Here is a 15,960-nt window from a genome sequence, read left to right on the forward strand (position 1 = left end):
ATTTGTGTGGAAAACCCTCTCGTCGTTCTCCCCCGCTGCCTCCGTGCTCCTCGGTGATGTGCGTGAGCAGCTTCCTGCCTCCAGCTCTGACACTCAGCCGCCCCGCCCTGCCTCACACCAGCATCCCACTCATACTCCCCCTCATCATCATCCACCGCCTCCTACTCTCTCTGACTGCTCTCACATCAGTGCCACGGCTGCAGCTATCAGGGTACGCTACAGTAAACAGCGAGATGCATGAGCGAATGGGTCTGGTCTGGACGTCTGGTCGTCACGGACATGCTATGTGAGCATCTAATGGGGAAAGAGAGGAGACATCAATAATGAATGAGAGGAGTGCATACAGCACATATACTGTATTATGCTGCGTTTCATCCACAACATTACCACAGTTTTGACTTATGTACTACACTACGGGTCTCCAAACTCTGATCTGTATAAATATATATCAAAATTATGGCTACATTCATTTGACCTTGTCCTGTATAACCGAGTGGTTCCACTAGGTTGCGCTGTAATGCCATACATATATATACATACACATATATATATATATATATACATACACATATATATATATATATATATATATATATATATATACACACACACACACACACATATAAATATATATACACACACACACATACATATATATATATATATATATATATATATATATATATATATATATATACACACACACACACACACACATATACATATATATACATATATATATATATATATAGGTATATTGTTATGTATATTGTCATGCACTTTGACTAATTACGAAATAGAAAAAATAAGTAAAAGCTCTGGCGGTTATATGCCTCCCTGTATGTTGCATCTTCATTCAAATTGGCGCATGTGTGCAGACAAGTCATTTAGGTGAGAAATCCAGCAGTGTTCTGCAAACAGAGGGCGGGAGGAAGGAAGGTGAGGGCAGGGCTGAGGGATAAAGATAGCCAATAGATGGAGGAGGCTAAGAAGGGAGGAGTAAAGAAAACACAGACCCAAACAGAGTTGTGGTTAAATTAACTGAGTGACACAACGGAGTCCTCGGTGCAAACGGGTGGTGAAGGATGCAAGAAAATGACCTCAGAGTTGTATTTAAGTAGATCTTTTTGACCTAGATTTGGGTTCACCAGCTCAGCAATTGCCCTGGACCTGCTGAGAAAGACTCAGGGCCGGCGCAGGGTCACCAGGAGGAGGAGGCTCGTGGTAGCCAGGTCCAGCAAGAAGCTCGAGCAGCGTCTCAGAGGCGTGATGAGGACGGCGCGCAGAGCCAGCAATGTGGAGGTGCCCTCCTTCCTCCGCCAGCTCGTCAAAGAAACTGAGAAGATGGTGACCTTCTTTTTCAAAGGCGGCTCAAGAGAAAAGGGGCCCGAGGAGCAAGACAACTGCGACGAAGACGACGACATTCCCAGCCCGTACCTGGAGAGGCCCATTCTGGAGAAGCACGTGTCCGAGGGGGGATCCCTGTCAGGGCTAAACTACGCGGTGGCGAGCATGCAGGGCTGGAGGGCTCAGATGGAGGACGCGCACACGTGCATGCCTCACATGAGAGGAGAGCTGCACGAGTGGGCCTACTTTGCCGTGTTTGATGGCCATGCGGGGAGCACCGTGGCCCAGTATTGCTCCAGGAACCTGCTGGACCACATCCTCGCCACAGGTACTGAAATAAACAATAAAACAAGCATTGCTTTTTCAGCGCCAAAGGAAAATAGATGTGCATATCTAACATTTTGTATGTCAATAGCCCTAATATGCCACAGTACCATTTTTTTAAATTTTTATTATACAGTGTGGCCTTGTGATACGAGTCACTCAACTTATAAGTTTTTCAAGATTCGGGCACGATTTTGTAATTCATCTTGAAAATATTTTTTTAGATACAAGCGCTGCATAGTGGTGGCAAATTCAACTCAACTCACTTCACAACAAACAGCAATTTGGCAGTGAATAATTCTTCAAAAAAGAGGCTTCAAGCTGTTTAATGCCACTCCCATTTGAAGTTTACTGTCAAACTAAACATAAAACAAAAACAATTAGATGTGCATTTAAAACAACCACACGTTTGCCTCCAGCTAGCTTAATGGTAGCAAACAATGCAAGACACCATAGAGCGGCTAAGAAAAAGCAACAATCGCGGTGTTACAACCCTTTAAGCCATGGCTATTTGAATACAAACAGTTGAGCAACATATGTAGATAGACAATACAGTGGTGCTTTAAGAGACACGTTTAATTTGTTACGTGACCACGCTGGTAACAACACTAGCATCTCAAATCATCTTTCCCCATTGAAATGAATGGAAATGCCATTAATCTGTTCGAACCACCCTGAAAAAAATGGCAACAAAAAATATATATTTTTTTTATTACAAAAATAGCAATGCATTACATTTTACTTCATAAAAACACACACTAATGACAAAGAAATACAACCTAAAAAACAGTTCATGCCACATTTTTTGCTTCTACTTAATGGACATTGTGTTGCTCCTTCTGGTGTGTGCACCCTGGCCACCTGGGGGGAGTGCAACACAGATATATGGCTATACAAAGACATACGACTTTTTGTTTGTTTTTGGGGTTTTTTTAAGATACGAGCAATCATTTGGACGATTTTTTTATGCTTTGGCCTGCAAGTGCAAACTTGAGGCAATGAGTTCAACTCATTTGACAATAAGCAGCAGTTTGGCAAATAGTGAATAATTCTTCAAAAGAAGAGGCTTAAACCCGTTTAATGCCACTCCCAGTTGAAGTTTTCCGTCAAAGTAAACATAAAAGAAAGAAGAACAAATTGTGTATTTAAAACAACAAGATAACTTTGCCTCAGGAAAGGCTGCTTAGCTTACTGCTAACAAAGCAAAATGCCATAGACAGGCTAACAAAAAGCATCGGTGTTGCAGATATTTGAACACAAGCAATATGGAGATAGAAATATAACAATACTCACAGGCATATATTATTTACCTTCGATGAAAAAAAACTAATATTACAGCTTCTTACTGAGTCATTTAAAGTAGTAGTACTGTAGAAAAAGAAGCAGTATTCTTCTTCGTTTGTGTCTGCATGACTACAGTATTATACTGCCTCCCGGTTGCCAAGGCGGGCACACCAGAAGGAGCATCACAATGAATTGGATTGCAGCGTTAAATCATGATGCACTAATTATATAATTGTTTACATTCTATTCAATTTGTTATTACTCAGTTTTTATAAAAAGGTGAGTATTATAGAGTCCTACTGTTATTATTATAAAAAAAATAAAATAAAATAAAAAAACACAAAAATCTTAGTTTCTTTGGGGAAGGTTGGAACGGATTAATGGCATTTCCATTTATTTCAATGGAGAAAGATGATTTGCGTACGAGACTTTTCAGTTACAAGCCTGGTAATGGAACAAATTAAACACGTTATCTTAAGGCACAATGAGAAAATTTAAAAGGCACACTATAAGACATTTTGATATAGCTTGTTAGATCTTATATTGAAAGACTACTTATTGGAAAGTCTTGAATACATTATTATTATGGTTATTATTTTTGCTTATTAGTGATGTTAACATCAAATTCAATGTTCCAAAAAGGGGTCAAATAAGCCGAAACTAGCAAAAGGAGATCTCTTTACGTCAGGAAGTTCCTGTTTAAGAATTATTTTTGCCAAATTAAACTCCAGAGGGACCTGCAACGGTGTCATAGTGCCCCGTTTGACACAGGTGGGGTAAAAGCAAGCGAAGACCCGGAGCAGGTGAAGGAAGGCATCCGTGAGGGATTCCTCGAAATTGACCGCCAGATGCACAAACTGGCCCGAAAGGACAACTGGGACCGAAGCGGCACCACAGCGGCGGCCGTCATGATCTCCCCGCAGTACGTGTACGTCATCAACTGCGGGGACTCGCGCACTCTGCTCTGCCATGACGGCCAGCTGGTCTTCTACACGGAAGACCACAAGCCCTTCAACCCCAGGGAGAAGGAGCGAATACAGAACGCCGGCGGCTCGGTCACACTGCAGCGTGTCAATGGCTCACTGGCCGTGTCCAGAGCACTGGGCGATTTCGACTTCAAGGAGGTGGACTGGAGGCCTCAGACCGAGCAGCTGGTGTCGCCCGAGCCCGAAGTGTACGAGGTGCAGCGGGCGGGCCGGGACGAGTTCATCGTGCTGGCGTGTGACGGCGTTTGGGACGCCATCGGCAACGAGGAACTCTGCGCCTTCGTGCGCAGCCGTCTGCAAGTGTGCGACGACCTACGAGAGATTTGCACTCAAGTCATAAACCTCTGTCTCTACAAGGTGAGAAGATAGGCAAAGAAGGTTCAGTAGGGCTGGGTGATATGCCATATTCAATTAAATATCACACATTGATGTTTCATAAAAAAATATATCTAAATGTTTGATAAGAAACAGTTGTGAAAGACTCAATGTCAAGGTACTGTACTTTAAAGTTAAATACAACTGAACTGTACTTTTCAAATGTAATGTAGTGGATTAGACAAACGTTTGAGGGGATTTGAACATTTAATTACCGTAAGTGATTCTGTTGTGGGCGGCACGGTGATCGACTGGTTAGAGCGTCTGCGTCACAGTTCTGAGGACTGGGGTTCAATCCCGGAGTTTGCATGTTCTCCCTGTGCATGTGTGGGTTTTCTCCGCACGCTCCGGTTTCCTCCCACATCCCAAAAACATGCATGTTAGGTTAATTGACAACCCTAAATTGCCCGTAGGTGTGAACGTGAGTATTTGTTTGTATGTGCTCTGAGATTGGCTGGCAACCAGTTCAGGGTGTACCCCGCCTCCTGCCCGATGATAGCTGGGATAGGCTCCAGCACGCCCGCGACACTAGTGAGGAGAAGCGGCTCAGAAAATGGATGGATGGATTCTGTTGTGTATAACCAGAGGGAGCCCGCGTACCACTGGTGGTACTCGTATCACACTTTGAGAACCATTGTCGTAGGGGAGGTTTTTGGGCTTTCATGTTCTTCCAATTCACGTACAGAACAACATTTCACCCTATCTGCTGAGTGTCTCTGTTTCAGATGATGAAACTCTGCCTTTAAACAGGCTTTTGTTGGTTGTTTTGACCAAACTCTCGCTCTTTTGATAACTAGCACCTTTCTGTTCACGGCAGTTTTAGTGTAACCGGTAAGCCGCCAAGCGAAAACTCGGTCAATCGATTTATCACCCAGCCCTAGTTACAGGGAGAGAAAAAAATACATTATATACATTTACTGTACACTCCTTGGGATTAACTGTAAAATCTAAGTGCTGTGTTCAAAGACATTCTCATAACTATTAGTCGAATATTAGTTTCTGGTATGTTGGCCTTTTCATGAAGGGAAATTATGTCAAAAAGTACCTGTATTTTATTATAAACAGCTCCCAAGTTCTACACTACTGCAACCTACAAGCACAATTATAAAACATACTTTTAAATTAATACCTCTGTGACATTAATGGATAAGGCAGATTTTGTTATGATACTGTGCAGCTGTAACTAATATAAGTAACATCTGGTAAGGTTCCATGGTTATTTCACAAAGTTACAACAGGTGTTTTTTATGTCTGGAGAGCTTTATGTTGAAGGGAGGTGTGGGCATGGCTTTGAGGCATTATACTGACGTCGATTTGTAAGTAGATTTACACAGCCGCCCGGTTGAGAGCGTCAACTTGACACTATAAATAGGCACGTGCGGTACTAAGGTACACTGGGAGGTTAGATGACACATGGCTGGGATTAACGCTGAATGTGAGGTCCTGCTGTTGCTCAATATACACCGGCTCACTGGCATTATCCCAACCGTATGTGGCTTTCTATTTATTTCAACTGAAAAGCTTAAAGTCCGCCAGCACTCAATTATGAGCCTTGCGGCTCCTCTGCAGAATAATGATGTCATTAAGGATGACGATGACATCATCAGCATTAAAGTGCCCCATAACATACTGAACAAGAGGTATCCTCCAATCCAATACGCAAGACAATGATTTGAGTGCCCTACAAGAACATTTTGCTTTGGTGACATCTTCAAAATAGGTTTTTATTATCATGATGTTACTTTGAAACTCAATCATTAGAATTAGATTATGCTGCACTTTAGTTTGTAATATTTTGCGAAACATAGGGGGTTGAATAACACATAAATGAAAATGTTCCATAAAAAGACAGACTTCTTTTCGAATCGTTTTTCTCTCCATATCACTTGAATAAACAGATAGCAATCTGTTGCCCCCTGCAGGGCAGTTTGGACAACATCAGCATCATCATAGTGTGCCTCCCTGGCGCTCCCAAGGTGTCACAAGAGGCCCTGCAGCGGGAGGAAGAGCTGGAGCGACACATTGACATGAAAGTAGAAGGTACTTGCCTCAAACTTAAAAAAATACCATTAATTTCTAATCTATTTTCACTTACAGAAATCATCCAGATGATGCGGTCCAAAGATGAAGACCCTGACCTGTTGTATGTGATCAAGTTCCTGGCAGAGGAGGAGATACCGGGACTGCCTCCGGGGGGCGGCATCACCAGCAAGTAAGCACTGAAACACACCATAAGGAGTCACGGTGAGGCTGCAACATTTGAAGAATGAAGTGTCCATTTGACATTTGTCACCATGCAGGCGAGACTGTATCATCTCTTCATATCAGAAACACATCGCAGCTCTCGGGACTCACGAGCCAATGGTAAGCGATATTAAAGGCACAAAACATTATTTTATTTGGCAGGGTTTTTGGGGGGCATTACTAAAACAGAGCACACACATACCGACAATAAGGCCAAATTTGAGCATTATCCCTCCCTTGCGATCAAGGTCAGCTAAGCTCCCGGTTAAGAGTAATTGAACCTCCCTGATCCAGATCTGCTCAGAAGGTCGGGCCGACAATCGTAAATGTTCAATATTTATGTCGCAAATCCTTGTGTGTGTATGTTTTGAAATGTTTTATGATAACTCATTCACTGCCAGCAATTTTTAAAGCAGAGTCACCCATGTTGCCACGCATTTTAGAGCATTATGATTGACACTTTTTTTTTTTTTAAGAAGGGAGCCAATACCTTTCCATGGCACTGTAAGCACCGAACATTCTAATAGAAAAAGTGACTCTTTGTTTGTTCTTCTCTATTCTTTAATCAGCAGTAGAATAGGTTAGTTTCTCTGACCAAAAAGCAGAGAAAATTAGCTTTTTGTGAAAAGAAACATGTCAAGCAATATCCTTTGCTTTTGTGACGCCTCAAACTATAAAACAAAAACGAGACAGAGAAAGGGCTTTCGATGGCAAAATAATAATTCATTTACAGATGCTGTAAACAAATAAGAAACGCACCATGATAGACGCTGACTTACTGCATGGCTCAAGTTGAACGCGAGTGTCTTCATTACATGCCAATCATCACTCAGTTCATAAAGTGCATCATCTTTTCTCACGATTGCGACACACGTTCTGCTACCTCCCATGACACAACTATATACCATCTCATACAGTGCTGTGAAAAAGTATTCGCCCCCTTCTCAAATTGTTATTTTTAGCATAGTTTCCCCACTTTAATGTTTCAGATCATCAAACATGTATATACCAGAAAATGTAACCCATGTAAACTTAAAATGCTGTTTTTAAATGGTGAAAACTATTCAAATTTACCTCGACCTGCATGAAAAACTAATTACCCCCTTGTTAATTCATGAATTAATTGTGGCTAATCGCAACTTTAAAAAAATATATTTTTGAGATATCCAGCACCCATAAACTGATTTTCTATGATGCAATATGGACCGGCAGCAATGTACGACACATAAAAGGTTTCATTTTTACAATATGCAGTGCATAATGCTGCTGTTTTATTGCCCTTTTAGGACATTGGCGGATCAGAAGAGGACTCCAACTAAAAGCATCGCCATAGAAACGCAGTCATCAACATCCTCCCCCAAGCCCATCCACATTTCAGAAGCGCTTGTTGACTTTTTAATGCAGCATACTGTACCTATTTATTCAAGCCAATTTGTGTCCATTTTTTGTAAATACAAAATAAATTAACGCGGTCATTATGTATCATGTGTTAGAAAGCGTCTGCATAAGGCAGCTAATTGTATCATTCCGCCTATACAAAGATTATATTTTAGACAAAAAGGGTATTCATTTAACGATGTTTTATATTGTGGTTAATATATATCTAAAAGAAGCTCTCAGTATAATGCAGTTGTTTTCTGAAAGTTATCAGTAAAGTACAGCACAAGTTTTAAGACATTTCTAAAAAGAAATATTGCTAATATAAATGTGTCCTTGTAAATATGTAATTTCTACTATTAATGTCTATTTAATGAATGGTGTGTAAACATTTGAACAAACAGCAATATTTAATAGGTATAAATATAAAATATCTTAACAATATATAAAACTATAAGAAAGCGCTCAGTGTGAAATTCCACACCACTCCAAACTACAACCACATAAAAATATTACTACATGAATCTCAATAAAAATAGAGCATTATTAGCTTTGTGAATGCTGAATTTTGGATACAGTTCTTGTGTCGGATGAGATTAGGTCGTGTACCTAATGAAGTGGCCCATGATTGTACATTCCTGATATGGTACTGTAAACGACCACAATAAACAATGCGCTTTCCGCATGTGCCACATGGTCTTGTGATGACATACAGCAGGGACAATGCTCTAAAGAAGTTGACACGATGGTGTCAGGGTTCACAAGGTGAGCAGGAAGGCACAACAGGATAAGAGAATGCACGACAGAACTTGGAAAGAGAGCGAGAGAGATACAAGGAATTAGCACTAATGTTTTATTAAATGACTGACAGGAATTTTGGAAGGCCATGTGAGGGGAGACATCACAGCTTATGGAACTGTTGTTCATGCCATATATATAGACAGACCAACAGACAGACAGACAGATAGCAGTACAGAGGGTTTATGATCCAAAGCATACCACATCATGTGATAAAGATGGTGGGGGATGGAAAAGGATAGGGGGTTGACGTCAACCCGAATTTGCCGGCTACCGACATAGTATCGGAGACGTAACAGCACGTGTGAAGTTTATTGCCTGAGACGTACTGCCGACAGCCCTTTTTCTCGAACGGGATTTTCGCTGATGTTGCCACGTATCTAATTATCTCAATGCGCGGAGCCGCAACGACTATATGAACATGCACTTTGGACAGGGCAATATCACGCTTTGGTGAGCTCTGTCTGAAAGAGAGAGAAAAAAAAATCTTGGCTCTACCGTTTGGCCGCTGATCAGTCAATTGACCGGGATTCCAGAAAAATATTTTCGGACAGCAAGAACTGCTTTCAACGTGACTGGGCGACATAAATGAGTATTAAACCTCACCGTCCCTTCCAATTGTGGAATAGATACGATTAGATTAGATTAGATTAAATTTGTCCCACAAGTGACAAGTACAAGGCAACGAAATGCAGATTACATTGAACTGTAAGTACATAATCATTAATTAAATAGCATTTACAGCATATACAACGTGGAAGACATGACTTGTAAATATACAGTGAACCCCCACTATTCCTGGAGGATAGGGAACGAGCCTTGCCGCGAATAGCGAAAATCCGTAAATAATTGTAATTGTATATAGATGCCACAAGATGGTGGCAAAGTACTTAAAACGCAGAGGACCATAAAGCACCAACACCATGCATTTAGAATGTACACAATCATGAATCCTCATGTTACATAATTGACTGTCTTCAATTAATTATAAATTAGCAATCACCTGCACATGAGACTCATCAATAGTATTATCTAGCATACTACCCTAAATAATACACGAGCAAAAACTGACTAGACATTACACACTAGCGCGTTACACAAACGGTATTATGCATTAAACTCACCTTTTTGCATTTACATACAATGGCTATTAAGAGTACCTGCATTGGGAGAGAAGCAAAAACATACTCTCTCTTGCACTTTGACTGTGCACAAAATGCATTTAAGGACTTCCAATAAAACAGGATATCTCAAACGCAGATTTAAAAAAATAACAAAATAACAAAATAAAAAACACACCAATTATTTAAACCTTCCGTCCACACCAAGATTCCATGAGATGACATGAGAGTAATTTATTTATTGCTTTGGAGTGAGCACCTAAACAGCAAATGACGACCGGTGGCTGAGCTATAGGGCGCATTACAAAGTGAGCCTACTTATGGTATACAGTATATACTGTTCTTATATTTCAACTCCTTAAGTGACTATTTTCTTTCTAAAGCAATGAACAACAAGTCAAGCAACATTTTTTGGTGTTATTTAAGACTTCTGAAGACGCTCACCCTTCCGCGTCCAGACTGAAAATGAACGGCACTACCATGAAACCACCACTGGTAATGACTGGCCAACTATCTGTATACAATAAAAGCATTTAAAAAGTCAATTGTCTTAATACTTTATGACCCATTTAAGGCTAAAAGTATCTGCTTCAATTACTCTTTTGAATTGTTGAAAACTTGTAAGAATACTCCTAGGTCTGACAGATGGATAAGAGAGGTTAAAAGTGCACACGCAGGTCTTTGTCATGTGTCTTCAGAATGTGTTGTGAGGGTGCGTGGCGAGGATCGACACCCGTGTATTAAGTGACTCAGCAGAAGCTTTATTGGACGGAGGTTCCTTCTCACCTCTTCACTCCACAAAAGTCGGGACAGTGAGACCACACAGAAAAAGGTTCTACGACAAGACGACTGCAAGGAACGTGATAAGGTGAGTAGTAACTGTGTTTGTTTGATTGGTTGTTATTCAGCAGGATGCATCAATTGGAGTGAAACTTTAAATTCAGACATTTAGAGAAATATGCGGGAGGTGCATGATTTCAGAGGGCCTCACAAAACAAGGCACTGGTGTGAAAATTGGACATTAAAGAAACTAATGAAGTTCAAAGTGGGCCACATAGGTGTTCAAATGATGTCTAAACAGACAAGGCGACGAAACAATTCAATTCAAAAGCAGTTACAAATGGAGGAAAAGAACGAAGTACATGTAATGTCAATTTAATGCAACATGTAGCACCAATAAGAGGAGTCTTACACTTGCTTGACAACTAAAGTCAATCCTAAACTTGTTATATGCCACATATGCTTACCAGCCACAATGGTAGGCACACAGTCACACACTGGTTCTGTGTGGTGTGCAACAAAAATATATGGCAGTGTGAGTTGAATTGCCACTTAAGGAATTATAATATACAGTGGTGCCCTGAGATATGAGTTTAAATCATCTTTCCCCATTGGCATTGAAATGCCATTAATCCCTTCCAGCACCCCAATTTTTTTTTTTTTTTTTAAAGAAAAAATAGCACTCACACTGTGGTTTATCAGAATATCCAGTAATGACAGAAACAAACAGAATGAAACAGTTTTTGTCACACTTTCTCCTTCAATGCACATTGTGCTGCTCAATCTTTTGTGCACACTTTGGCCACTTGAGGTAGTGTAAGACTGCTCTCTCGGCTTCTCGGTATGGCAGAAATATTTGTGGTTCTTCCTCAAGGTTAAAGAATATATATGCCTGTGAGTATTGTTATATGTTTACATGTTGCTGCACCATTAATGTTCAGATATCCATTTCTTAAAAGGTTAGCAACACCGCCACATAGATGCTAATTGTTATCCCGTGGACACTGGAGTGACCCTAACCCTTCCATTGCATATAAGCATTAATATAGCAGAGGTTATGTGGTTGTTTTAAATACACAATGTGTAATTGTCTTTGTTTAATGTTTAGTTTGACAATAACCTTCAGATGAGAGTGGCAATAAACAAATTGGAGCCTCTTTTTGAAGGATATCTACTAATTATAGCTGCCAAACTGCTGTTTGTTGTGAAGTGAGTTGAGTCACCTGCCACTACACAGCACTCTTATTTAAAGCAGGTGATTGCGGGTCAAAGCGAGGTGGTTTTGGGCCCCTGCGGCCTCCTCTGGGTGGCCAGTTTTGGGGCACCTCGGTGAGGCCGGTGGACCGCCCTGGGTCCCTCAGTGTGGGGGGTGTCCCATCCACCAGGCCGCTCTCGGGTGGGTTCCTGATCTCATCGCCACCTCTTGGTTGGGTGGAGTGGGGTCCTCAACCCCACTCCAGGCGCAGCAAGTACAGGTCACTTATAAAGGTTACAGTGCATGCGAGACGGTGTTTATTCACTTGCATGTGTCGGGAGATACTGACCTCTGGGACTTATTCGCTTGGTGTGGGGTCACTCACTCATTGTGATGAATAACTCATAACAATGAGAACTTCCTGGGTATCTCCTAACTTGCACTCTGTTTCTATAGATGTTTAGAATTTACATAGCCACTCCCACCACACTTCGTCTGTACAGCCGGTTGCACTACCGCTGTCCTGCATGTTTCCCCTCCGGTCCTTGTCCTGTCCTATCCTATATCGTCCTGTCCTTCCTACACAGGGTGTAGCACTACTGCCCCATACAACACTCAAATCTCGTGTCATTGTACAAGGCATATAATGATTTACTTTCCTCATGTTTCTTACAGCTAATGTCCTGTTTTTAGTTGTCTCCTCTTCCCATTTTATTTAGTTATCATTTCACTGTCTCTCCCTTTTGTTTTTTCTGTCACTCCCCTTTAAACACTTTCTTCTGTGTGGTTGAATTTTCAATAAAAGTCCATCAGAATACGAAGAACCACAGTGGCAGCTTAAACACTCCACTGTGGCACAGTAAACATGTTCTGGCACAAAATGGATACGGATCCTTCTTTCTGCTTGACCTAACAGGCGAACAGGACAAAAAATATATGTATTCTATCTAATTATTCTACAGGTTGCCGCATAAATTTCCATATATATGGTTTTTCAAATTGGATTATAATTTCTTTTTTTTTTTTTTTTTTTTTTTAAATACTTCCAATACCCTTAAAAAATGTCTTTGAATAATGAGCAACAAGTTGAAATCATACTCAGGGCCGACTCATTAACATGTGCAACCCCAATTCCAATGAAGTGGGGACGTTGTGTTAAACAAATAAAAACATAATACAATGATTTTCAAATCATGTACTACCTATATTTAATTGACTACACTACAAATACAATATATTTAATATTCAAAGTGATAAACATTATTGTTTTTAATCATTAATTTAGAATTTTATGGCTGCAACACGTTCCAAAAAAGCTGGGACAGGGTCATGTTTACCACTGTGTTACATCACCTTTTCTCTTAACAACATTCAATAAACGTTTGGTAACTGATGACACTAATTGTTGAAGCTTTGTAGGTGGAATTCTTTCCCATTCTTGCTTGATGTACAGCTTCAGCTGTTCAACAGTCTGGGGTCGCCGTTGTCGTATGTTACGCTTCATAATGCGCCACACATTTTCAATGGGATACAGGTCTGGACTGCAGGCAGACCAGTCTAGTACCTGACCCATTTTACTACGAAGCCACACTGTTGTAACACGTGCAGAATGTGGTTTGGCATTGTCTTGCTGAAATAAGCAGGGGCATCCATGAAAAAGACGCTGCTTGGATGGCAGCATATGTTTCTCCAAAACCTGTATGTACCTTTCAGCATTAATGGTGCCTTCACAGGTGTGTAAGTTACCCATGCCATTGGCACTAACACAGCCCCATACCATCATGCTGGCTTTTGAACTTTGCGTCCATAAGAGTCTGGATGGTTCTTTTCCCCTTTGGCCCGGAGGACACGACATCCACAATTTCCAAAAACAATTTGAAATGTGGACTCGTCGGACCACAGAACACTTTTCTACTTTGCATCAGTCTATCTTAGATGAGCTTGGGCCCAGAGAAGCCGGCGGCGTTTCTGGGTGTTGTTGATAAATGGCCTTTGCTTTGCATAGTAGAGTTTCAAGTTGCACTTAACGGATGTATTGCCGAACTGTATTTACTGACATTGGTTTTCTGAAGTTTTCCTGAGCCCATGTGGCGATATCCTTTACACATTGTCGGTTTTTGATGCAGTGCCGCCAGAGGGATCGAAGGTCACGGGCATTCAATGTTAGTTTTTGGCCTTGCCGCTTACATGCAGGGATTTCTCCAGTTTCTCTGAACCTTTTGATCATATTATGGACCGTAGATGATGAAATCCCTGAATTCCTTGCAATTGTACGTTGAGGAACATGGTCCTTAAACTGTTGGACTATTTTCTCAAGCACTTGTTCACAAAGAGGTGAACCTCACCCGATCTTTTCTTGTGAATGACTGAGCAATTCAGGGGAGCTCCTTTTATACCCAATCACGGCACCCACCTGTTCCCAATTAGCCTGTTCACCTGTGGGATGTTCCAAACAGGTGTTTGATGAGCATTCCTCAACTTTCTCAGTCTTTTTTGCCACCTGTCCCAGCTTTTTTGGAACGTGTTGCAGCCATAAAATTCTAAGTTAATTATTATTTGCTAAAAACAATAAAGTTAATCAGTTTGAACATTAAATATATTGTCTTTGTAGTGACTTCAATTAAATATATGTTGAACATGGAAATGTTCAACCTATATTGAACATTTGAAAATCATTGTATTCAGTTTTTATTTATGTTTAACACAACGTCCCAACTTCATTGGAATTGGGGTTGTAGCACAAAGAGATTTTTCCATCCCTGCGAAATGGGGACAGTAACTTTACTTTCACTAATTTACTATTAGATGGAATTCCATCTCATTACGGTATTCATGTGCGTAAATGGTTCGAGATGCTTGGATTTTTCAGCGTGGTCCTTTGGAGTGGCCTCCCAGATCTCACCCTACTGGATTTTTATCTATGGAGGCATTTGAAGGCCATGGTGTTTTAAGCATCTGCAGCACCGCTACAGTATGTACATATATGCAGTGTTTTAAAATATTAAGCAACTATGTTTATGATTTAATACCTCTGACTATTAAGCAAAGTGTGGAGAGTATCCATAACCGAAATGCATGGGTGTAGGCAGTGAATGAGGCGATCGATCATTGCCAACAGCGTCTCAAATATCCACACTCTCCTTATTTTCGTTCCTCAATGTGGTCATCTACCTACTCTTTGACAATTACGCCATGTTTTTTTTTGTTCATCCATCCATCCCTTTTCTACCGCTTATCTGAGGTTGGGTCGCTGGGACAGTAGCTTTAGCAGGGACGCCCAGACTTCCCTCTCCCCAGCCACTTCATCCAGCTCTTCTGGGGGGATCCTGACACGTTCCCAGGCCAGCCGAAGGACTTAGTCTCCCCAGCATGTCCTGGGTCGTCCCCGGGGTCTCCTCCCGGTGGGACGTGCCCGGAACACCTCACCAGGGAGGTGGCCGGAAGGCATCCGAATTAGATGCCCCAGCCACCTCATCTGGCTCCTCTCGATGCCGAGGAGCAGCGGCTCTACTCTGAGATCCTCCCGGATGACTAAGCTTCTCACCCTATCTCTAAAGAGCCCGGACATCCTGCGGAGGAAACTTATTTTGGCCGCTTGTATCTGGGATCTTCTTCTTTCGGTCACGACCCACAGCTCGTGACCATGGGTGAGGGTAGGAACGTAGATCGACCGGTAAATCGAGAGCTTCGCCTTTAGGCTTAGCTCCTCCTTTACCACAACGGTAAATGTTTTGTTCGATTCAAAATAATACAGTACAGTATAATTGTATGTGGAGCCTCAAAACCCGATACAATGTCACAGTGTTTCTGTTGCAGTGTACCTGAAGATGTTTGATGCTTTGTGTGCAGCAAAGAGTTGCTGACTGCAATTTTTCTTTCATGACACCCAACTTCATCCGCGTTCAGCCGCATCACTTGGTGTGCGGCGGCCACCAAGTGGCCAACCATGCCACTGTATTTTAATGTTGGTCATACTTGTTTTTTTTTGTTTATGGAAAATGTGTATATACATTAATCAATATCAAAATACAAGAAAACATGCTTGCACCAGATTTAACAGAAGGCTAACTTCCATCTGTAGCCCTAAACTTGAAATAAAACAAAACATATTTAAAAAAAACAACATTGG

At 41.3% G+C, this 15,960-nt stretch overlaps 1 protein-coding gene across 1 annotated transcript; it reads left to right on the forward strand.

Moving 5' to 3' along the window:
* Window positions 1–1,041: 1,041 nt before the first annotated feature.
* On the forward strand, window positions 1,042–8,040 carry ppm1na (protein phosphatase, Mg2+/Mn2+ dependent, 1Na (putative)). Its single transcript, XM_061682367.1, has 6 exons — window positions 1,042–1,675; window positions 3,727–4,298; window positions 6,239–6,356; window positions 6,414–6,528; window positions 6,617–6,680; window positions 7,847–8,040. The coding sequence occupies exons 1-6, from the start codon at window positions 1,270–1,272 to the stop codon at window positions 7,877–7,879; spliced, it is 1,308 nt and encodes a 435-aa protein (XP_061538351.1). The 5' UTR covers window positions 1,042–1,269; the 3' UTR covers window positions 7,880–8,040.
* Window positions 8,041–15,960: the final 7,920 nt, after the last annotated feature.

The sequence above is a fragment of the Phycodurus eques genome, chromosome 7, assembly GCF_024500275.1.
Source record: "Phycodurus eques isolate BA_2022a chromosome 7, UOR_Pequ_1.1, whole genome shotgun sequence".
In the NCBI taxonomy this organism is placed as follows: Eukaryota; Metazoa; Chordata; class Actinopteri; order Syngnathiformes; family Syngnathidae; genus Phycodurus; species Phycodurus eques.

What these genes read in the sequence shown, in the direction of transcription:
- ppm1na (XM_061682367.1), top strand. Translation starts at nt 1,270, where the DNA reads ATGAGGACGGCGCGCAGAGCCAGCAATGTGGAGGTGCCCTCCTTCCTC. An exon ending in TAAACCTCTGTCTCTACAAG is followed by an intron (nt 4,299 to 6,238) that starts GTGAGAAGATAG and finishes TGCCCCCTGCAG; the next exon opens with GGCAGTTTGGACAACATCAG. An exon ending in TCGGGACTCACGAGCCAATG is followed by an intron (nt 6,681 to 7,846) that starts GTAAGCGATATT and finishes TTGCCCTTTTAG; the next exon opens with GACATTGGCGGATCAGAAGA.